The sequence below is a fragment of the Varanus komodoensis genome, unplaced genomic scaffold, assembly GCF_004798865.1.
Source record: "Varanus komodoensis strain SLA01 unplaced genomic scaffold, ASM479886v1 scaffold56, whole genome shotgun sequence".
NCBI lineage: Eukaryota > Metazoa > Chordata > Lepidosauria > Squamata > Varanidae > Varanus > Varanus komodoensis.
Genome location: NW_025336169.1, coordinates 1,556,219 through 1,579,830, shown reverse-complemented (window position 1 = coordinate 1,579,830; position 23,612 = coordinate 1,556,219). Strand labels below are relative to the sequence as shown.

Genomic DNA, 23,612 nt, shown 5'->3' with positions numbered 1-23,612 from the left:
AAAGCTTATGCCATAATAAATGTAGATGAAAAGATTGAAAGCTGCCAACCTCACCCCACCCCACCCCACCCCACCCCACCCCACAGAATATCATCAGTAAAAGGTGTGGATGTCTTGGGAAGGTAATGAGGAAAGCGGGGATGGTTCTAGGCATGGGAAAGATCCATATATGGCTTGCTTGCATAGCTATCCCTGAAGCAAGCACGCAGTTCTCCTTTGCTAAGCAAGAAAGGTGGGTGCCTACCTTTGGATGGGTGACCCCATGCGGAAGCAGAGTGGGGGGTTGGACTTGGTGGTCTTAGAAACCCCTTCCAACTCTACCACTATACTACTGTTCTGTTCTGTTCTATATTCATGCACAAATATGCATATGCGAATTTACATTTGATCTGATCTTTCTCTCTCTCTCTTTTGTGTGTGTGTGTGTGTGTGTTCAAAGGACTCTGTCTCCTATACACACCCCTGTTTATAAAAAAGGGATATATGGAAGGGGAGAGGGTGGTATTTGACCATCTGGCATAAGATGGTCCATCTTCCTTTCCTTCCAGAAAAGGGCGCTCAAGCAAAAAGACTTCAGGGGCAGGAGGGGAAGCCCATGTGGAACACAAGCTGGCTCCTCGGGGCGGGGCGGGGGGGGGGGGAATCAGATCCCCTCAGGGCCCCAGGACCTTGTTTCCAGCAAGTTCCCACAGGCAGCGGCGTGGTGGGCCATGAAAGATTCAGGGCTGCAGCCCCAGTGGACCCTCCCGCCTTTTGCTTCCGAGGGCCTGTGGGCCTAGTTCTGAATGAAGCGGTGACCCTGTGCCAGGGTTGCAGGAGCATGAGCTGGTCGGTGTGGCAGGGAGCTAGAATATTTTCCGGAGTGTCTGGAACGGCTGCCAAGCCTCCCTCTGCTTTATTTTCTGTGAAGAGCTTCAAATCATAGAAACCAGAAGAGCCCAGCTGGATCAGGCCAAGCCTCCCCTCAGCTGACCCTTCCGCTCACAGTGTGGCCAACCAGTGGGCCATGGAAAACCCATGAGCAGAGCGTGAGTGCAATGGCATCCTCCTGCCCATGTTCCCCAGCAGCTGCTGTGCACAGGCACACTGCCTCTGTTTCCGGAGGTAGCCATGGATGGCCTTCTCCTCTGGGAATGTGTCCAGATGGGTGGTTATCGCTGCATCTTGTGGAATGTGGGCATGAAGTCCATAGCAAGCAAGCCCTTCCCCTTCTCTGTCATGAATCTCCCATGAATCAGCTTCCTGGGATGATTCAGTTTCTAGTTATGATCTGAGTGTGAGAGAAAAAGCCTCCACTTTCTGCACACCATGCATAATTTTGTACACCTTTATTATATTTCCACTTCTTCACCATCTTTCATAGCTAAGCAATCCTAGATGTTGTAACATTTCCTTGTAGGGGAGCTGCTGTTGCCTCTGGGTCATTTTAGTTGCTCTTTTCAGCACTTTTTCCAGCTCTACAATATCCTGTTTTAGGTGAAGTGAGCAGAATTGTACACAGAATTCTAAGTGTGGTTGTACCATAGATTTGTGCAGGGGAAATATGATCTCCAGAGTTACATTTTCAATTCCTTTTTAAAATTTCATGCAACATGAAATTTGCATTTTTCACATCACCACCATTTCTATTCTTCTTCACCCAGTCCTTTTCTTTTAAATATGCATCAATATTATCTTTAATACAATTTTCTACCAGTTCATCTAGGATAAACCCTAAATTGTCCCAGACTGGTCCTGGATTGCTTTCTTATTTTTTTTTTTTTAATGGTGTTAAATTGGCCATTCTCTAGTCCTTTGATCTAGATCTTGGAGTTCTGTTAGAGGATCAGGAATTTCATATTTAATTTTGTAAAAGAATTCTAGGATGGATACCATCTGGGCTGGTAGTTTATTAACTTTCAATTTGCTGATGAAGTTGAGTACTTATCCTTTTGACACTGTTTGCCTCGGTTTCTCATACTCCCTGTATCCAGTTCAGGCACATGAATCTGTCCTGTATTTGCTGCAGTGAAGAGAACATGGAAATAATGCATTACACTTTTATGGAATCTCCTTGTCCTCCTTTAATGTCCCTTTAACCCATTGTTGTCCAATGCTCTGAGTGCATCTATAGTTATTGGCCTTGATGCTGTTAGTTAAATGCTCCTCAGAATGCATGTGTGTGTGTGTTTGGGGGGGTGGGGGTTGTGTCTACCTCTGGTTGGCTGCTTGCCTCTTTGTGCAAGCTCCCACTTCCTGTTATTTTCCTCATTTGGGCAAGACCTCCACTTGGTGAAGGAAGCCTTCTTTTCTCAAATAGCTTCCTTGACCTTGCTTGGTAATGATGCCCGTGAGCTCTTGCCTTCGTGCTCCCTTTCCTAACCTGGGTTACGCATTCTAGCGGAGTTTCTACTGCTCTGGCTTTAGGTAACCTCCAAGCATTTAGAAGGAAGGTAACCCTCTTGACTTCCCCTTTCAACTTCCTCTCTACAGGCCCCTTGTTGTAGAGAAGTTTCTTCTTTTGAAGTTAAATAGGACTGTGTTGGGATTCCTTGGCAATTTTCCACTTAAATCTATCTTAAATCTGATAGCATTGTGGTCACTGTGTCTAATGAGTTCAAACAACGTGTATATCGCATACGAGTTCATGGGTGACACTACTCGGGATGAAATCCAGGCTCACCTCTCCTCTAGCTAGTTCCATGACCATTTCTTCCAAAGCACTTCCCTTGAGGTCAAATGTTACCCTTTTGTCATGGCTAGAAAATACATTTATCATGTCAATTGGGGGTACCCAGAATTCTCACAATTTCTTTGTTGGAGGCCTCCCTGATTCCATTTTCCACCCTGAGGTCTGGGGGTGTGGGGAGTGATCACACGTTCCCAGTACTAAATTAGTTTTGGAGCCCAGTATTGTCACCCACAGAGCTCCAATATCTCCCCAGGAATCTGGGTTGGCACACACTAGCTGTTTCCACACATGGGTGCCAGAAGTTAGCAGATCATTCTGTGACAAGATTCACATGTCATGCTTAAAGGCTAGGAACTTTGTAGAAATCATTTCATGTTTATGGTACAAAAAGTCTCTTTCTCCCCCTTCCTTCCTTCCTTCCTTCCTTCCTTCCTTCCTTCCTTCCTTCCTTCTAAATTGTTGCATTGTCGCTCTTAGGAGGCTGCAGTCTTACATCTCAAGGAGGCCTCTCTCTAAAGACTTGAGAATCAGTCCCATTGAAATCATCTTAGTAAACCTCCCTAGGTTTTCCAGCTACACAAATGACTGAGTACAATGAGATTTCCTAACTTTGGGAATGTTTGCAACCTTGCCTTCCTCCAGTTTTTAAAAGCTGGGTTCTTTCGTATTTTTTTTAACCTTCCTTACAGTGTGGATGTAATATTCTTTCCAGTGGGCTTCAGAAACTGCCTTGAAAACTAGATTGGGTTAAAAAGCCAGGTGTAAAACTGAAAGGGAAACACAGGAATAATAACACGGGTGGACTGCGACTTTGCCAAAAAAACAAAACAAACAAACACGATTGGCGCTTCTTTGCTTCTCTCTTGGTCTCATTCTTTCATGCACAAACACACACATACCCAGAAGATTTTGAGTTTTCTTTGGAGAGAGAAAACCAGGGTAGAACCAAGGTCAGTCCTGTGTAGAACAGACCTGTTAAGTTTCAACTTAATCACAATTAACGAAACCCCATTCATTTCACTTGCAGGTAAGACTAACATTGGGTACTATTATCCTTGTATTGCAAGCATACCGTGGCTTTCTTACTCTTGCAAAGAACCCAAGGCCACGTACCCCTTTTCCTCCTCTCCATTTTACCTTCTCCACAGCAGTCCTGTGGGGCAGGTTAGGCTGCTAGCCGTGCTGGCTCAAAGTCACCCAGCCCGAACTTCATGGCTGAGTGGAGACTGGAACCTGCATCCCGAGTCCTCTCCAACACCAAGCTACAACAACAACCACTACACCACACGGCCCTACCACAGTTTCCTTGCCCTTATGCTAAACAAAGTAGATGTATTAAAATGAGTGCTACTCGTTCACAAATCACTTAATTCATCCCGAGGGTATGAATTCATTCTGAGGGTATGTACGGTGAATGCTGAACACACCCTCCTGTCGGGGGCTGAATTCTTCAAAAACAGAGACACACACGGAGTCATTCTTCAAACCTTTTCCTCCGAGGAGGCTGCATCTAGCTTGGTAGAAGTACAACAGGAGAGAAAGAGTTCAGATTTATGTTCCAGGATGCCCCAGTGTCCACTGAACAAGTTCGCCAACCAGACACCTTCGGTTTGCTGTTTCTCATGGCTACAGACACAATTCTTTGCCCCAAGGCAAGTCAGTAAGAACTCAGGCAAGACTATACCACCTGGCATCGTAGCTGCTCCATCGCGATTAACAGAAACCATTGAATTCCACGAAATTTAGTGCTAAGTGTGTACAGTGGTGCCAACCTGTGTTTGCTAGGGCAAAAAAGGTACTACAATCCCAAGGATTCTCCATCCCGTATGGCTAAGATTTGCAGTATCCCCCACAACATCCATAGAATTGCATCCTTAAATAAATGCCTGCCCATTCCAGCCATCACAGGGGACGTTTGGGGATGATAGGAACTAACAGCTACACGAGGAGACCTTTTCAGTAGCCTGAACTGTTCGAACTGGTGTTCTGTGGGTTTGTGGGATTCACTAGGCAACCCAGGTAATGCCCGTATCATAAAACTGGACTGAAGAGGACCCCACACCCAGCCAGAATACCTCTCACCTCGCCTGTGGGAGTTAATTTAAACTAACAACAAATAACCTTGTGGCACTTTGCAGACTATAATTAATGTATTTCTCTTTCAAATCCCAGAGATGTTTTACTCTTCTCGCTGTAACTGACCCGCCACTCTGGAAATCAGTGATGTTGATTTAATATGCATCTATCATTGTGCAGCACAAGCCTGAACATATTCACTTCCATGTAAATCCAGCCTTGTACGAGGGTTTGACTCACTAGTGAGATTAGAATTGTACCCGTAGGCGGGGAATAAAGTAGATTTGTTTTCCCTGGTGGAAACATGTGGCGGGGCATTTAAGTTGTCCTCCGATGAGCGATCCTCAGCGAGTTTAATGGAAAGTAAAAGTGCTCACGACCGGAGCCACGGGCAGCATTCCTAAACGCGCTTGCCTGGGAGCAAATCCCATTGAATTCAATGGACCATGCGTCTGGCTTGCTCTGTTAAACTCTCTTCTAGAGCCGTTTTCCTCAGTCAAAATAATCAGAAGAGCGAAAGGAAAGAAGGCAGAAGTAAAGTCGAAGGACGCGGCTTGTTGGGGACATTAAATTCGCGTGTAATTTTTTTTGGGGGGTGGGGGTGCTTTCAAGACGGGATGCGGTCTTTCTCCCCTCCTTCCGAGTGGTCCAAACTCTGATTAAATACAAGCTCTTAATAGGATGGTGAGGACGACAAAAATGTGCTACCCCGTCTCGGAAAACCCGCGGCTCTCCCCAAAACTGCGTCCGGAGACGCTGCCAGATCTGTTCAGCTTTCTCCAGGCAGACTGGTGTTTATCCCCCAGTGACACCAATCGAGGCGGGGGGCAAGTGAAACACAGGATAGAGCCGGGAAGTGGACTTTTATAATATTTACAGCTGGCACGGGTTGAATCGCGCCGGGAGGACGCGGGGAGAGGAGCGCGGAGCGCGTGGTGCGAGCGGCCAGGCAGGCGCGCCGCTGACGGCCTGGCGCGGCCACGGAGCGCCGGCTCGTCCTGGAAGGGCCCTTATCTGCCGGTCCATTCACAGGCTGACCTTCAAAGGCTTTGCCGGGAGTAACTTCGAGGCAGGCGGCCGGTTACTCAATAATGAATTTTCCCTGTGCGCTCTCCTTGGTGGCAGTCTTGCATTCTATAAATATTTGTTTCCCCCAGACCATAATTAGAGGCGACTTGAAGGAGCAATAAAATTGGAAGCTTCGTTGGCTTTTGTTCCTCGGAAGATTAAAAGAAGGAGAAGATCTGAAATAAACCCCCTTTTTCCACGGGTTCCTCACTTCGCTTTCCAGGTCGCTTTTTTACGCTCTCCGCGCCCAACATACATACCTCAGCAAGACACCCCTTTGCTCTGCAAGCCGTTTTGCTGTGTTGACAAGACAAGGAGAAAAGAAGAAGCGGTGCGGGACTTTTACGCACATGTATTTATTTTCTAATCTTGCATCCGCACTTCCCTCCCCCACCGCCCTCCCCCCCGGAGGGGGGGGAACCTGCCGCCCCCAACCTTACTGAGTGGGAGAACGACTTCCAAATCAGAGGACTGGAGCGGCTGTGGACACCCCCCCCCGGGCCAAATTCACATTTCGAATTCATTAAAATGATAACCTTCCAAAGTGCTTTTAAGTACAGACAAGACGGATCTGATCCAGAGGCGTGTGTGTTCCACGTTTAAGGAGGGAACGTGTGGAAGATACACTCTCAAAGGAGTCACTGTGAATTCCCACACCAAGCCAGCAGTTCCCCTCCAGGTATATCAGGTAAAGCCCCTATGAGACGCCCATAAAATTTTATTGAAATGTTAATTATCTTTAAAGCCTTTTCTCCCCACTTCTAGAGGGTGAGGACAATTACAGAATCGGGGCGGGAGGCTTAAAACCATCATATGAATGCAAAGTAGGACCTTCACATTTTTGTTGGACCAGCTTTCACCACCAAACTTCAAAGCCATGAAAATATGGATTCACTCCAAGAAAGACAACATTTAGCACAAGAATAATAAAAATTCATGGGGAGAGGGAATTGGCATACTGAGAGAAAAATAATGGAAATTATATATATTAATGGGCAAAAATCCAGACTTTTTTTTTTTTTTACAAACCCACTTCAGAAGAAAGTTGGTACTGAATTATGATTTATTTTACCATTTCTATGGATGGGTGTTAGCACTTTAGAATAATGGAAAGTCCAACAATAATACTATCATACAGCCCTTTTACCCACCGAGTTTCCCCCCAAAGAGATAACCCCAAGCCAAAAGACTTTCCCTCCTCCAGATGGTTTGTGAACCAGAACAAGACATTGCAGTTGTAAACACAAGGTCCTCCCTGATCGATTTTGCTCACTTGCAACTTGGAATTCTTTTTGAGGGGTCCTGATTTTGAAATGAAAACGACTTAAAAGCCAGAAAGGAAACCACTGAAGTCCTTATTTACAGACATATGTACAATATTAATAAATTAAATTTTAATTTTGAGTATTCATACGCCACTTATTTACAAGTTATCCATTAATTACATAAATACTTTATCAATAGTGTCCACTTTTTTCTCCTTCACCTTATTACGTTTATAAACCTTGTTATTGCATATACAGTAAAAAGAAAATGGGGAGCTGCAAACCAAAACAGCACCAAGGAAATCGTGGACCTTGGAAAACAAAACAAACAAACAAACACGGTCCCTCCCCCGTCTAACTACATTTGGAATCGTTGCCACGCGAAGGGGAGAAGAAGAAAAGACGAGGGAGACGTCCCTGGGTTCTTAAAACAAGCAGGTAAAGAAGAAAGGGGTTCCGGAGGTGGAGATTTAGGATGGAGCATGCAGGAACCGGGTGGCTGCTGGCTTCAGTCTTAAAGGGCCGCCACGCCCTTCAGCGAGAGTGACAAGGCCGCAATCAGCCGCTTTTGTTTTGAAGTTTTAATGAACTGATATGCAAAAAGTCACTTCTCCGGGGCAGCAGAAAGAAAAATGCGATCGCTTCTCTGCCGCTTCTCGTCTTTCTCCCTTTGCATACAGGTAGGAACAAAAGACAGACAGACAGAAAGAAAGCCAGCGGGGAGGGGGCCATCTCGTCGCCTTTCCAGATTCCTCGTCCGCCCCCCCCCCTCCAGTGGACACCACAGTCTGGTGAATAGCAGCTTCCAATCGCCCCCCAACAGCCCCCCACTGGTCTCCCCCGCGCCGCCCTGGTCTCCTTTTCTCGCCCACCCTCAGGGCAACCTCGGCGGATGGGACAACTCAGTTCTAGCAAGTGGTCAGAAACGAGGGGGGAGGAGGGGTCCCCTTCCCGGCGAGGGGGACGGAGGAAAGCGCCCGCCCGCCCGCCCGCCCGCCCGCCCGCCCGCCTCAGGGAGACCCGCTCCGCGCTCGGTCCTGTTTGGATTCCAACCCACTCACGAGACGCTGGATGTTCTGCAGTTCGCTGGTGGCCGATTCCTTATCGGAGCAGAGTTTGGGGGGCAGCGAGACCACCGAGCCCGAGGAGGAGAGCGTGGAGGCGCGGCTGCTGGGTTCCGAGCCGGAGTCCAGGGCCGCCGAGGCCGGGCTGGACGCCAGGACGCCCGCCTTGCCCTCCGCCCCGCCGACCATGGACGGCAAGGCGGTGGTGAGCAGGCCGTTGCTGTCCGGGAGCGACACCGGGAGCGAGTAGGGGCTGTAGCGCAGGCGAGGGCGCACGGCGCTCAGGAACGGGTGCCGGTGCACCGAGCTGGAGGCTGCTGTCGAGGCCGCGGCGGCCGCCGCCATGTAGGTGTACGGGTAAGGGAAGAGGCTTCCGAAGGGAGACATGGCCAAGCCCTGCAAGAGAAGCGGTGGTCAGCGAGCGGCCGGCGGGGACGCGCCCGGGCAGCGCTGGGCGGCACGTGGCGCCCGGCCCGCGCCCCGCGAGCCTCCGCGAGAGGCGCCCGTCCCGGCCCGGGCCCGCGGCCCTCGCCCCTTCCCTGCCCCTGGGACCAGCACCCGGCTCCGGCTCCGGGCAGGTCCCCTCTCGGCCGTCCGCCTGGCGAGGCGATGCGCGCCCGCTGCGGCACCCCAGCCGCGCGTCGACCCCTCGGGAGGAGAGGGGGGCGCGGGCGGGAGGGGGCGCAGAGCACGTGCCCGGAAAAGGGCGCTTCCCAGCGCGGGCAGAGGACGCGTGCGCGCAGTCACGGCCTGGTCTCCTGCAGCGTGAGCCCCACGGACTCGAAGGGGGCTGAGCCCTGGCTGAGTGCGGGCAGCACGGCAGCCCTGGGAAATGGCGTGCCCCGTAGTGACCCCTAGAGAAAGCCACGGAGGCACGCTGGGCTGGGGGGCTTTCTCGCTGGGTCCTTGCAGCCTTGGGCCCACCCCCTATTTTGGATGCGTCGGTGTTTAGCTTCTGTTCGAGAGTGGAGGGGAGACAGTGGGAAGGACGCAGCTCTAAAAGATCAGCCCTTCCCTTAATTCAACACCAAGCAGCAATAAGAAAGTCTGCGCAGAAATGGCTGGCGGCAGCTGGCCGGGGGCTGACCCCTGCCTGCTTCTGCTCTGGCACCGGAAGGGGCAAGGACCCAGGGAAAACGCGACTGTAAAGCCTGCCAGACCCACTCCTCTTGGGTTATGTGCCCTCTTCTCCAGTGAACGGACCCAGGATTTCTGTTCCCAGATACTTGCCAGCCCCCACAAGCACCCCCACCCTCAAATCTGTAAGGGACGAGCCAGGGACAAACAGACCAGCTTCCTGACACTCGCTCTTTGGGGAGATGGCGGGGAGGCAGAATGCCCCCGATACCAGCAAAGCGCCCTTTCGCTCTAAAATGCTCCTGTTTCCTGTTCGGGGGTGGGAGTAGGGGCTCCCCCTCCCGTAAATTACCTGCGAGGCCAGGACATGCTGCTGGAGGTGGAAGGGGAGCGCCGCTGCGGCGGCGGCGGCTCCGGATAGTCCCTGGGCGGCTGCGGTGGCCATCACCGAGTTGTCCAGCCCGGTGACTCCTGCGGACGCTCCGGAGACGGTGGCGAGCAGCGGGCCCATGCCAGCCATGCCGGAGAAGGCACTGCCCATGGCGAACTGGCTGGGGTGGAGGAGCAGCGGGTGCCCGTTGCCCAGCGGGCTGAAGAACTGCTGCCCCGCCAGGCCGTGCGGGAACGTCAGGTTGGCCAGGTGGGCCTGGGCCAGGTGGCCGGCGCTGTCCGTCTGCACCGTGAGCGGCGCGAAGGGCTCCTTGGCCCGGCAGTCCTCCCGCGGGGGGCTTTTGGCCTCCTCCGCACCCAGGCTGCGGGTGCTCGAAGAGATGGCCGCCGGGCTGTGCCGGGAGTCCGGGGCCGCCCTGGGGACGCTGCTCCGGCTGCCCGCCGAGTCCGGAGCAAAGAGCTGCCCCTTCAGGGGGCTCGCCTTCTCCCGCGGCTCTCCCGCGCCGGCGGCGGCGGCGGCGGCGTTGCTGCCGTTCGCGGCCGCGGGGGTGGTGGTGGTCGCGGTGGTGGTGATTTTGCCGGCGTCATTCGCCTCCGAGGGGTCCTCTTTGCTTTCCGAGTCACTTTCCCCATCGCTGGGACACAAATCTGTAAGAGGGGGAGACCGGACAGGTTGAGGGACAGCCTCTGATATGCTTGCAGGACCGGGAGAGGGACAAATTGGACAGAAAGCAGCCTCGATTGGGCTCAAAACAGCTGCTGCTCATTCAAAGTCTGTGCTACCAGCAAGGGCCATTAAGGGTCCACCACTTAGAACGAAATCGAGCTCAGTTTTTTGGAGAATAAAGCCCGTGCCCCGATTTCACACACGCGCGCCTTCACATGCTTCTTGTGAACCTGGAACATGCATGCATCTTTCAACATTCCCCAGCGGACATTTCTAAGCCTTCCGCCCACCCCACTTGCGAAGAAGCTGAGGCAGCTCACAAGGTTCTCCTGGCCCTTTCAGCTGTCCGGCAGTCCTGCGAGTTGGTTTGGGCTGAGCGTCAGCGGGCGGCTCGAAGTCACCCAGTGAGTTGAAGCCTGAGTAGGAACCCCCACCCGGACCTCCAAGGTCCTGTGCCAAAGATCCCTTGTCTTGGGGCTGTGTCGCTTCACACTGGGCCTGCAGCCAGGTAGAATGGAAGGGTACTTCCCCCTAATTTTTCTCTGCCCCTGCACTTGTTACAAATGGTTTTTTAAACATGTTCAATGGTGTCTTTAAAATGCCTGCAAATCAGATGAACTGTCCCCCTTTTACCCCCCTCCACAAGCTTTTTGGCTGCCCAGTGGCCTTTCTTGGACTGCGCATTGGGGATCTTTTGATTAAACGCTTCACCACATTAAAGGTGTGTAAGGGGGCCCTGCACACAGGAAACTAGCTTAGCAGGCAGAAACTTCAGGGCTACTCTTCTTCCTTCTGTGGCAATTGCAGTTGTGGTCCAAAGCACTGGCAGGACATGTGCTTGCTTGCTGTATCCTGGTGGGTGAAGCTGGTCTGGAGGATAGCTCATTTCCTTATTTCCATAATAAACTTGCAGCTGAAGTGGGGGAAGGCAAGAGTGAGGAATGGGAGAGGAAAATCTTAAGCCAGGTTTTATTTATCCTCTCTGCTCTCCAATGCAAGAAAAGATTAAGGTCTGGCTTCTTTCTTACCTCGGATGCAGAACTTGCTATACATACAGAGAGGGAGAAAGAGCCAAAGTTCCATGTTTTGCTTTTATTGTGCTTAGGATTTTTTTTAATGTGGGTGTCAAATAAAATATATACTCCTGCTGCCAATGACTCCGCAAAGTCCAGGGGTGTGCGATCTGCAGTCAGGAGTGGGTCCCATCGCACACAGTGCTGCTTCTCTCAGGTTAGGACACCGGTTAGCTCCCCAAAGAGAGAGAAAACAAAGATGATTCAGTTCTCCCAGGATGTACCTGCCTTCTACCTGTCCTCCTTTGTGGCTCTCCAGGTGGGGAAGGGAAGTTTCGAAATATCTCCCCCACTCCACATCCTTACTGAGACAGGCAGCTATGGATATGAACCGGAGAGGCCGCAGTTTTGAACTTTTGCTCTGGGCTCTGCCTTTGCTCTCCTGCCTCAGAGCTGGATGCTTTCATTCAGGCCACATATGAAATACAGATACCGGGCGGAAAGGGGGTGGGGTGGGGGAAGTAAGATTATAATGTCTGGAGAATTTTCAAGCAGATCCGTTTTCAGAATTGGAGTTGTGGGAGGGGTATCATAATTCTGTTTCCCCATCCCAGCAAGAGGCTCCAGCCAAGCTCCTTTCCACTCAGAGAAAATCACCCAGAAAGGGAAAGGGAAAGGGAAAGGGAAAGGGAAAGGGAAAGGGAAGGGAGAGAGGCCCCTTGTAATGGAAGTGTGGTGGGGGATGGGGACACACACACACACACACACACACACACGCAAAAATACCTCACCTTTCAGATTAGAGGTGCCCACGGCAGACACTGCAGGTGAGGTCGACTGGGCAAAGCACTTAAATGCGGTCTGTTCACTCGAAGATTCATCTGATGTTCCATTTTCCTTTTTCTGCCGTTCATCATAAACTCTCATGGACTGGAGCGTCAGCTGCTTTCTGGAGAAAGAAGGTGGATGAAAACACCTTCAGGCAAGGCAGAAAGCTCCCTCACTTCCTGCTCTCTCTCTTTCTTACATACACACTTGTCCTACTAATTCTCACCTAAAATCTGTCTGTCTGTCTGTCTAGGTAAACATCCAGTTGAATAATTTGGACTGTAAACCTCCTCTCACCAAAAGCTTCTCCATTGTTATGGTGAAGAGAACATTTCAACCATCCCAAGAAGGCAAAACTCCTTAGAAAAGACATCCATGCAAGGCCAATTAGGCGACAGAAGAAGAAAAGGGAAGACCACATAGGAGATGGATTGAATCCATAAAGGAAGCTACTGCCTTGAGCAGGGCTATCATGAATGGTCCATTCTGAACAGCTTTCATTCATTGGTTGCCATAAGTCAGAGATTATTTGACGGCACAGAACAACAACAGCAAAAGGAAGAAAGGAATGGGAAATGCCGTGGGGCCTATTTTCAACTAGCCATGCCTGAGTGAGCCACTAAGCCCAAGGCCTCAGTCCCAAGCTCATGAGGCCTTGGGCTTAGTGGCTCACTTGACTGGGAGGGAGTCAACATTTCCAAGGGGAACTCCACAAGCATGATGCGTAAGGCAGTGTACTTAGGACTGGACTGTGGGTAAAAGTCGATGAATTGTTTACTCAAGAGGAGGCTTATAACGGTTGAGAGGAGTGCTGAGGAGACTGGAGGTTTCTGGATTTAGTACACTTCAACTATAAAACGGCTCCAGTCCGTGTCTGGGATTGGTCTTCTGGCCACATTTCTAGAATGGGGTGGGATGGTATTTGCAACCCCTTCTCATGCAACAGTGTTGAGAAGTGACTTTGACATTGGATTTGTTGTGATCAGAGCTATTCAAAGACACATAAATGCATCATGGCCTTTTCTTCAAAACACCGATCTTAATTTCATATAGAGATAATGTCTGAAAAATTCCTAGATCACAGAAGCTTATCAATTGAAAATGGAGCAGCTGATCTTCTCATAATCCAGAAAGGGCTGAAAATCTGGGTCTTGGGTGTGATGAATTGGGAATCATTTTTTTTTTTTAAAGTTTTCAAATACCATGATGTTCCAAAGCATAACTGGAAAATGTTGGAGCTTAAAAACTTTTGAAAGAGATTGTCTACCTCATGGACTGAGTTTAGGATTAACTTTCACCACGCATGAGATAGTGCTAGACCTCTCTGGCAGGCGCCATCAAGTCCCTCCCATGTAAAAGTATTTACCTGTATTTCAACTAAATAAAGTGTTGGGCAGAATCCAGCCAATTGAACTATTTAACCTTTAAACCAGAGACAATTCTTAGATCTTTCCCACTGAAAAAACAAAACCCATACACAACTAAAAAGAACTAACATGCTTTGGGTCCTACTTCTTTTTCCCTGCAAACAATGCTTTGCTCAAAGCCAGAAACATTTGCATTGGCAAGGTTCCTTGGGAAATAAATATTTCCCCCATTGCATGTATATTATGCAAAGATCATGCGCAACCTGGAAACTACTTCTATCAAAAGTAGATAAATGCCTGTTTTCTCCAGCACTTAAACCCGTTGTGAAGACAACCCTGAGTTTTGAATACAACCCTGGGTTAAAACCATAATATATTCATAAGTGAAAGTCAGTTCAGTCTGAAATGCATACACGACACGCCTTAGAAGATTATTCTGGATAACTGCTCTGCTTTTCTGTTTGCATTAGTCTTCCCACTGACTTCAGGAAGAGATCCTAAATTTTACCCTCGCCTTTCGGAGATATTTCTCCTTTGAAGGCCACGAAAACCAGTTAGCGACAACTGCAACTAGAAATAAGAATAATAAAAAAAAAATACTAAGAGTACTTCCTAGTTTCCAATCTGGTAGCACTACTCTGCAGCTCTCACCCCACAGTTTGATACTTGTGTTTGTGTGTGTGGGGGGGCGGGAGGCGTGTTTCATCAACCTCTGGACAGACCTTCCATGGTGGACATTGCAAAAGCAGGCGAGTATGCTGGGAGTGATTCAGGCACGCCCTTACCTTTTCTCTCCACCCTTACCTTTTCTCTCGCCTCCCATTCCCTGTGTCTCGAAAGCCTTTGGCAAAAGGGTTGTTGTCAATTTTTAATTGGGTTATCTGGTTAAAAAGAAGAAAGGAAGGAAGAAAGAAAGAAAGAAAGAGCATAAGAATGTGGAGAAGGGATTGCTGTGAAAGCCAATATTGCAATATTTTCCACTGAAGTGCAGTGTATTATGGGTACTTTGTGGGGAGCTGAGTTTAAATTCACATGGGGGGGGGCAAGGAGGAAGGGGCAATGTTAGATCTCTAGTAACTGCCACTCAGTGGTTAATGGAGGTGGGGGGCAAAAGAGATATTTTAAGGAAGGCTTGGTAACACAATGATCGTAATAACCATAGGAAGGAGAAGTTGGTCCTCTCCATTCCCTTGCCTAAATCTCCACACCTCAAGGAAGGATAGCTAAGCCAATGACAGAGAGTCTTGTTGCCCCCGCTGAAGATTTCTTTGTGAAGCCCCACGGGAAGTAGGCTGCAGAAGACCCAGTGACTTGTTGACCCAGAAGGTCAAGTTATGGGGTGTCCGAGGTTCCTGGGTGTGCAGCACGAACCCACACCGTGCACTCGGTTTTTGTGGTCATCCACTGTTTACTGGAATGGGCCAGTCCATCGCCCGCGTGTTGGGTTGGCTTTGCTAGCCCCCTCGGTGCACACACGAACATCCACACCCCCAGGAATGAATGGAACGCGCTGCCCTGCTATCCATTAAAGTTATGTTTCAGTTTAAACTCTTTACCTGCCATAATTAAACCGCAAAGGAATGGTGGTCACCCGCTTGCTATAATAAAATACTTTATGTAATTACCTTCCACAGCCTGCATGCTTGTGTGTGTGTAAGGCTGGGGATTGGTTGAAAATATACACAGTACACACAGGGGTGCAGACCTTTCACTGGAAATTTCAGCCTCTTAAGGGATCGCCAAAAAAAAAAAAAAATCAAATCAAATCTGCCCTCCGTTTTAATTTTTATTGGCTTAGTTATTGGCTTTCATTTCCAAGTCTGTTTGGACACGATCCAGACCCACTCGAGCATGTCTGATTTCTGTAGAAATCCCCAGATCAGTTAGGTACACTTGAACATGGAGGAGGCTCCACCGGATTCAGTGCAACTTCTGAGGAGACAGATTTAGGATGGTTCTCTTAACTACCTGGCCAGTTCTGAGATGAGGGGACTTAAGCTGTGTAACTCTGGCTGGATCTAACTGTCCTTTTAAATTCCAGTTGTTGGGCAGAAAGATCCAGAGAAGTCACTCCCTGCCCTCCCCTCTTTCTTTCCCATGAGTTTAACCTACAATTCTAGGTGCACTTAATCTGAAAAAAGCCCCACAGAAAAAGTGGGACTTACAAATCAAGCGAATCTGCGAATGGCCTGCCATTGCCTGTCCCATTTTTCCAGATAGAAGAGTCTGCCCATGGGTTTTGGTGCCGGGTAGTTTCTTTCTCATTTACATTTCGTGGCTGAGACCTTCAGATGGAAAGAAGCTGGGAGAACGGGGGCCCATCTGCTTGTTGGGGTCCCAACTCATGCTGCCTTGAGGGGGAGATCAACACCATTCCTTTGGTTTGCACAGGAAGCTCAGGGGAGCTGCCCAGGTGCATACAGGAATGCGAATTCCACCACCCTTTCCAAGGCGATCGCTTGAGATCCACGCAACCGCAAAAGTGAGACCTTAGGCTTCAACCAGGGCCCCCTCCCCTTTTACCCCGCAACTCAGTGAAATCGGGTTGGTGGCATTCTTCTTCCGACAGGACAAATCCCCAGAGAAAGGACTCCTCCAAGGACCAGCACAAGGCCAAGACAACCTAACTCCTCATTCTGTTCCTGGGATTATTCCAAATCTTTAGCAGATCCTGGCCAGCTTTCCCTTCCTCTCCCAGCTGGCTCCGGCCAGGCCTTGATTTCCGAAGAGTGCGTCAAAGCTCCGGCGTGCAGCAAAGAAGATCCGAAAAGCAAGAAACGACGTCGGCTCTCCCCACTCCTCATGTTCACGCTCACACAGCCCGCCACTGCTTCCAAAACCTGAAAGGTTGCCTGCCAACTTCCACCTCCAACCCTCTCACAGACGTGAGACACATCAATTTCAACGGGGCTAAACTGTTGAATAAACTGGGCTAGGAGGATCTCTGTCTCTCTCTCTCTCTCTCTCTCTCACACCCCCCCCCCCCAGAGCATAGCGCACACTGGGGTTTCCACCTTGCAAGGTCGCCAAAGGTTCAAGCAAACCACGACTCTGGATGTTTGGAATCCAAACTCCATCGGACTAATTTGCAACAAGAAAAGAAAATCAAATAAAACCAGCCGGCTAAGCTAAGTCTCCGGGGTCCTTCGCCTTGAATTCATTACCATAAATTTAGCATGCGCCAAGCTCCTAGTTATACCACTAAGGTGGGCAGCCTCCAACCCACAGGAGATATCATGCTCACTGGAGAAGGGGGGATCCCCCACCCACCTTCCTTTCTCCAGAGTTGGCCCAGTCTTTCCTAGTAAAGGCTTCTAGATTGGATTCTGCCATGCAAGGATATTTTTCTCCCTCTCCCCAGCTATTAATTAAAAAACTTCCAGTATTAAAGCAGTGGGGGTGCAGAGGAAGACTCAGAAACAGACTTTTGATTGGGCCTGCTGTTCCAACATGGAACGTCTGCTTCCCAGCACACAGAAGCATGCAACACTGCATCTCCCCTCTCCCAAATTACACTCAAGTCCACCCTTCCCCCTCCTGAGGGAACTTTCTCCGGATATATGGAATATGCTATCTGGAGGATTCCTCCTCCATGCCCATTTTCTCCTTTCAAGTGCAACCCTAGTCGAGTTTAGGAAGAGAATATCCTAAAAGCACACACTGGATCTCCCAGATGACCCGCTCCTCGCCCACGCCCCCTCTCCGTGAGTTTCCTCCAGGTAGATGGAATACGCCAGATTCCACCTCGCCCCACCTTTTCCTTTTAAGGTGCGATCCTACCCATGTTTAGGGGAAAAGTGCCACAGAATCCTCTCCTGCACACCCTTTTTCCTGCCTAAGCTTGCATAGGATTGCGCCCTTAACTTTATTTCGCAAGCGGCCCGAGGGAAAGTGAAAAAGAGGTGGGGTCAGAAAAGGGAAGACAAAGCCCCGGCGCTGGTAATTTTCTAAACCAATCTTGCCGCATCAAAGCATTAGCCGAAGCTCAAGGACCCCCCGCCCCCTACCCAGCCCCGCTTAAAGACACAAGTTATAATCGCCTTACCTTGTCGTTCTGGTATGCGGTGACGGCGATGAATTCGGTCTCCGGAAAAACATAAGTGCGGAAGGTGCTGTAGGGCAGCTTGAGAATGTCGTTGGCCCGAACTATGTGAAACCGAGGCTGGTATTTGTGCATGGAGTTCAGGATGGTCTGCCCGGGTGGGATGCAGGGAAAGAGAGAAGGAGAGGAGAGGAAAGAAGGGAGGTAAACTGAGGCTGGCTGAGAGGGTCCCCACGAAAGGGTGGCACGCGGGCGAGTTGAACTGACCCCCCCCATGGACCCTCCACCCCCGCACGAGTCACCCCGCACCCCCCTTTTTTCATCCTTTGCCACCGCTGTGAAACCGTTCCTAACCACCACGGCTGAGCGCCATCAAGACTTCTCCAACTTAGGGCGACTCTATGGACGAAAGCGCCCCCGCCGGCAAATGCCCTATCCGTGACAGCTCTGCAAGACTTCGACATCCTATAAAACCATAGCATGGGAAGGTGTGTCATTTTTCAGAATTCGTGCCCCCCCCCCGAAAAATACCCCCCACCACACAACCATGAGCAGAGATAAAAATTAAGCGGGTCTTGATGATCTGCTGGAAGGGATGCTGAGGACACTTGGCTGATCCTTCGTGCCTCCAGCTCCAACTGCACCAGAGAAATCCGGAGGCCTTCCGGGAAGTCCCGCAACGACCCGCAACGACCAGCCCGCGAAGCGGCGGTCTCCCTGCGCCGACCACCCTTTCCCCCCACAAGGAAACAGCGCCAGGAGTAAATGACCTCATTTCGGCACTTCGGCTGCTGAGCCGCTGGCCTGGAGAAGTTAATTTCTCTATCGGTTCACCGACATGGCGCTTGTGAAGTGAGCTGGTTACCGTCCCCGCCGCCCCGCCGAAGAGGAAGAAAAACCAGCAAGGCGGCCCGTGTGAAGGTAGGCTCGGGTTTAAGGGAAGGCGAGTGTGAGCTCGGCAGAAGCCTAGTCTATCTCCATCTGGGCTGTTCGTCTGGGATTTGGGGCTTGTTTGTGTACTGGGGGGAACTGGGGGTGGGGGATATTTCCTGCCACCCCTTCTTCTCCTCTTCTCCTCCTAGTCCTCCCCAGCACCCTTCTTATCGGCACATTCAGCACTTTTCCCTTCTATGTCTTAGGTCTGCAGCCAAAATATGTGGGTTTCGGTTAGACAGTCCTCGGGGTTTACCGATCCAAAGCCTGGAGCCAGAAAATGACACCAGAAGGTGAGATATAAGATAGCAGAAGAAGGGTACCTCTGAGGACATGCTAGGCCCAGGAGCACCCCCCCTCCCTTGTTCTTTCTTTCTTTCTTTCTTTCTTTCTTTCTTTCTTTCTTTCTTTCTTTCCTTTCTTTTCACAGAGATGGAGCTGGCACACGAATCTTTCTATTGCTCCTTCCTGAAGGGCAGTGTCTATTGCAGCAGATTTAAAAGAAAATACTGTACTTGAAAGAATGCATAGCCTTTGAGGCAACACAAGTTCCCCCTGCCTGCTTTCCGGGATATCCTGATTTCAGCTGCTTAATTTAGGAGGGGGAGAGCAGGTTGCCCTTGTAATTATTAAACAATGGTGTAGGAGGAAGAAACCCTTGTGGATCTACTCTTTCTAAAATTGCACCAGTAGATGCACATATCCATCACAATTCTCCAACTCACAGAATGCTTGCTATGAATTTCTTATTATATTTATTCATTAAATAGTTTCAGTAAAGACTGAAGTCTGGAACTTAACTATTCTAGAGCTGTTTTCCTTTCTTTCTTTCCTTCTATCTGCCTTTTAAATAGAATTCTGTTCTTTCCAGTTGATAGATTAATGCTTTCAAGAGCCACCAATACTCAGGGAATTTCTGATTGGATTTGCAGCCTAGGGATATGCTTAACCCATGCTGGCTGGCTTCTCCCCACAACATATAACACACGAAGAAACTCACAATAATATGATAGCAAGACAGCAGAAGTGCCAATATATGTGACAATTCCCTTAACACCAACTTCTCCAGTTAAATCTGGCACTTATAAAGAACCTAAGATCCAACTTTGGGGCTTTTTGACACATTCATAATCCATAGTCTGGCCAGAACATTCCCCTTCCCTCCCAGTCTGTGTGACATGCCTGAGGTTCAATCCAAACCCGCCCTAATTTTCAAATACTTGTGTGTGTATGTGCGGGGGGGGGGGGAGGTTTAAAGGGAAAAATGCAATTAAGTGAAAGCACTTACAAATCCGTGTTTGTCCGAAATATTATTAGTCAGTTTGAGTTTGTGAAAAGTCACGACTTTAGACATCCATTGCTCGCCTGTCGCTGGACTATCTGGATGGATATACATTCTCTTTGGCATTTCAGGGTCAGCCTTGCCCGCCACCATCCACCGAGAATTGTGGAATTTATATCTACAATCATCCGCGGCCACAATGTCCATCAATAAAATGTATTTGGCCTTTTTATCCAGCCCAGTGCACCTCACTTTAAAGGGTGGAAACATTCTCCTGGAGACAGACAAATGGGCGGGCAGAATACAAACAAAGAAGGTGAAGAAATTAATGTACATATTATATATATATTAAAAGAAAGATCTGTTATAGGCAACGATTTTACTGTTTATTCCTGTACAAATGGGCTTCCCCAAAGGGGGGAAAAAATCCTACAAGAATTCTCTCCTTTTAAATAGTGTTATATTATCTCTAGTTTCTTTTGTACAAAAAGAAGGGGAAACTGACTTTGTAAATGATGATGATACTGATATAGATATTATTAAAATGATTAATAATAATATAGATCACTGTGTTGCCATGGTATACGGAGGAAAGCAGATTTATGGGAATGCATTCAATAATATTCCAAGTCTAGCAGAGTATGGCTATTAGGAAATATACAGCAAAATGATTCCACCCTTATAACTTGCTGAGAGAACAGATGCTTTAGTTATAGCTAGCTGTTGATGTCCAGAAACCCTTCTTAGTAGTAACCCCAAGAAATGAGACAGCAAATAGTAGTCAAAAAGCAAATAGTAGTGGAGTCTTCCTGAAGAACTCTGGCCACAGATCTCAGGTCTCTTAACGACCGTTGAACTGGGCCACCATGTTAAGAAATTATACACATGGATCGAGCGCCTGCACTGAGCTGCGAAGGTGGCCATCTCAGAAGCTCAGCAACATTTCTTGGGCACAAACTGAGAAAAAGGCAATTGCATGAAAATAGGATTGTTTCTAATTGAAGATTAATGTTTAGAGAAAACAAACTCTGCCATATCATTCGGATCTTTCCACTAGAAGTACAACTTGCAAACTTCTATCGGGGCAGGAGCCCTTCATTCTGAACATGATGATGATAAGCATTTTCAGATACAATGTCTGAAGATTTTATACTGTTCCAGAAAGTGTGATCCCTAAGCCAGGCTAGATCTTGCTCAGCAGATCCAAAATCGTGGATTAAAACACCTGGATCCTTAACACATTTACTGGAACCTAATGGCTGTCTTGCCCCCAGCACACACAGACTTGCGGGCCCGGAGAGAAGGAGCGTTTGGTTCTGCTTAAGAGTGCCGTTGAAGAGTGCGACCCGCAAGCAAACTTCCTTGGCAATAAGTTGTCGAGATTTGTTTCTGGCCAGGAAAGGATTCCAGCCAAAGCAAGGCGCTTTCCTTCGCCAGCAACGCTGATCGCTGTTATGGGGGCATGCACGTTCCCTTGGAGTTTCCCTGCTTCCTTTCAACAGGACCCCTCAGAAAAGTGTGCAGAAGGTTACCAGCCTTCGAGACCCCTGTTGGCCTGCCCTGAGCCCCTTTCCTTTCCATGGGTCTTCTCCAATCAGGATTAACACTGAATGCAACGCATCGCCATGAAGACAATGAGCTATTCATCTGTTGCATTCTGCCCAAACCTTTCCTGGGGGGAAGGCAAAACATGTCTAACATGAATATAGCCATGCATGTGGCAGCCATTCCACTCCAGCAAAGGTGTGCGCGTGCACATGCGGTCTTTCAGGAGTCCTAGACACTTCGGTATGTTTTCTGGGGAATGGGAGGAAATCCTCAAAAAGGTGAAATGCTAAGCCGTTGACGCGTCTTTGCAAGCCACGGGCCTCTAGGAAACCAAAGCAATGCCCTATTTGCACGCGCACACACACTGCACAAATTACACACAAGCTTCTGCTTTCGCCACACATCAGCTGCTTCGCCCAGCGGCTTGCTGGACAATTTCCCCCCGCACGCTTCGCACAGCCCCGGAAGGCCCTGCTGGGAGTCCACAAAGGAGAGAACAAACCAGGAGCGCGAAGGGGGTCGCCCTTACCTCCCCGACTTGGTGATCACCATTTCGGTCCCTCTTTTGTGGAACTGCTCCCAAAGCTCTTTGGCTTCCAGGTGGACCTTGGGGTCGTCCTCCACCTCTTCCTCGGGCTCGAGCGTCTTCAGGGGCCTCAGATGAGCCGCGGCTTGGTGCCCCAAGGAGGAGAAGGGGATCCCTGAATCCGCCGTCCCCACTAACTGATCCATGATCGGCTTGGCCAGAGCGCCCGGCAGCGACAGGGCCGCCGCTCCGTTGGGAGGCAGCGCCAGGGCCGGGAAGAACGGCGGCTGGTGTCCTCCGAGCACCGCGCTCATGGCGAAGTCCGGCGCCCGGTGAGGTAGGAACGGGTGGTAAGCCATGCCTGCCCCAGAAATCACGGGCTCTCTCATGGAGATGTTCATCCGAAAGCGGCGCCCCTCTTCCAGCGGCCTGAGCAGTCCCGGATTCCTGGAGCGGCCCTTTAACTGCTCATCGCCGGGGCGAGCGATCCACGGAAAGCGAGGCGGCGGCGGCGGCGGCGGCAGGAGGGGGGAGGCGAGCCCGGGGGGCGAAGGACCACCGTTCGGGGGTGTCGCAGCGGGACATGCGCCGTCACCAGAGAGTCCCCGAGTCCAAGCTAGGAGGCATGGTCACGCGGAGCTCAGGAGCTGCCCCGCGCCGCCGCCGCCGCCGCCGCCTCTACGCTTCCCCCCCCCCTGCTGGGTGGAAACGTCTGCGATCGATTGCTTAAAAAAATAATTCTAAAAAAGCTAGAATGTGTATTTGGAAAGGATCGCAACAGGGCGTGCGAGGCGGCCGAGCATTCGCCCCTACTTATGCGGCCAGGAGATGGACGCGGGAGGGGAGGGCGGCGATTTCGGTCGCGCAGGTAGGTCGCTGGTGACCGGAGCTTCTTTCTTGGCAGATCTTTTTTGTTGTAAAGGTTGCAGCGAGAGATTTGTTGGCTGGCTGCTTGGTGCGAGGGTTTTTCCTCTCTCTCCTGCCGAGGGCTCCTCGCCCTTTCTTTCTTTCTTTCTTTCTTTCTTTCTTTCTTTCTTTCTTTCTTTCTTATTTTTTTTCCAACAGCAAGGCTGCAGAGTTGGAGAGCTGTGTGTGTGTGCAGAAAGAGAGAGAGGAGAGAGAAGCAAAATTGTGAACAAGGTCGGTCTCTCGTCCTAATCAGTCTTCTCACGAGCAACCACAGCCAAAACTTGCAGCGAAATGTGGCTTCCGCTTTCCCCTCCCCCTCCCGGCTCGGCTCTGCCAAAGTTTGGATTCCAGCAACGCGTCTCCTCTCTCCGTAGTCCTGCTCCTTCTCTCCTCCCTTCTCACTCCTTGTTCCTCCCCGTCAACGCTTCAAACACGCACACACACACACACACACACACACACACAGCTCCACAACAATATACACATAGTAGCCAGAGGAAGAATCTAAAAATCCCCCCGCCCCGCTTAACCACGAATCGAGACGACGAACCAGCGCGACGGGGAACGGGGACTGCTCGGCTCGCCCGGATCCTGGACGGGAAGGGAGCCGCGGAAGGGGCCGAGAGCGAGCGAGCGAGCGAGCGAGCGGGCGGGCGGGCGGGCGAGGGCGAGAGCAAGCTGCGCTCGGCTCCGCGAAGCCCGGCGCGCGCGCGTGCGTGCGCGCGTGTGCGTGTGAGTGTGTGTGTCCGTGTGTCTGAGCTTGGCTGCCTCCCTGCGCCCGGATTGTATGGATGTGTTGTGGGATAGCAGGGCAGCTGCGGCATACTTGATTGGCTCTTTGACGCGTCCGGACCAATTGTGTGGCTCCATAGGCGTGGTTTTGACA

At 50.2% G+C, this 23,612-nt stretch overlaps 1 protein-coding gene across 1 annotated transcript; it reads right to left on the bottom strand.

Moving 5' to 3' along the window:
• Positions 1–6,873: 6,873 nt before the first annotated feature.
• TBX3 (T-box transcription factor 3) lies at positions 6,874–23,084 on the bottom strand. The gene is made up of 7 exons (XM_044448967.1): positions 21,821–23,084; positions 19,750–20,017; positions 17,532–17,678; positions 14,291–14,367; positions 12,083–12,240; positions 9,574–10,259; positions 6,874–8,540 (listed from the first exon to the last, which is right to left on the bottom strand). Exons 1-7 carry the CDS (start codon positions 22,216–22,218, stop codon positions 8,091–8,093), a joined length of 2,184 nt encoding a protein of 727 aa, XP_044304902.1. The 5' UTR covers positions 22,219–23,084; the 3' UTR covers positions 6,874–8,090.
• Positions 23,085–23,612: the final 528 nt, after the last annotated feature.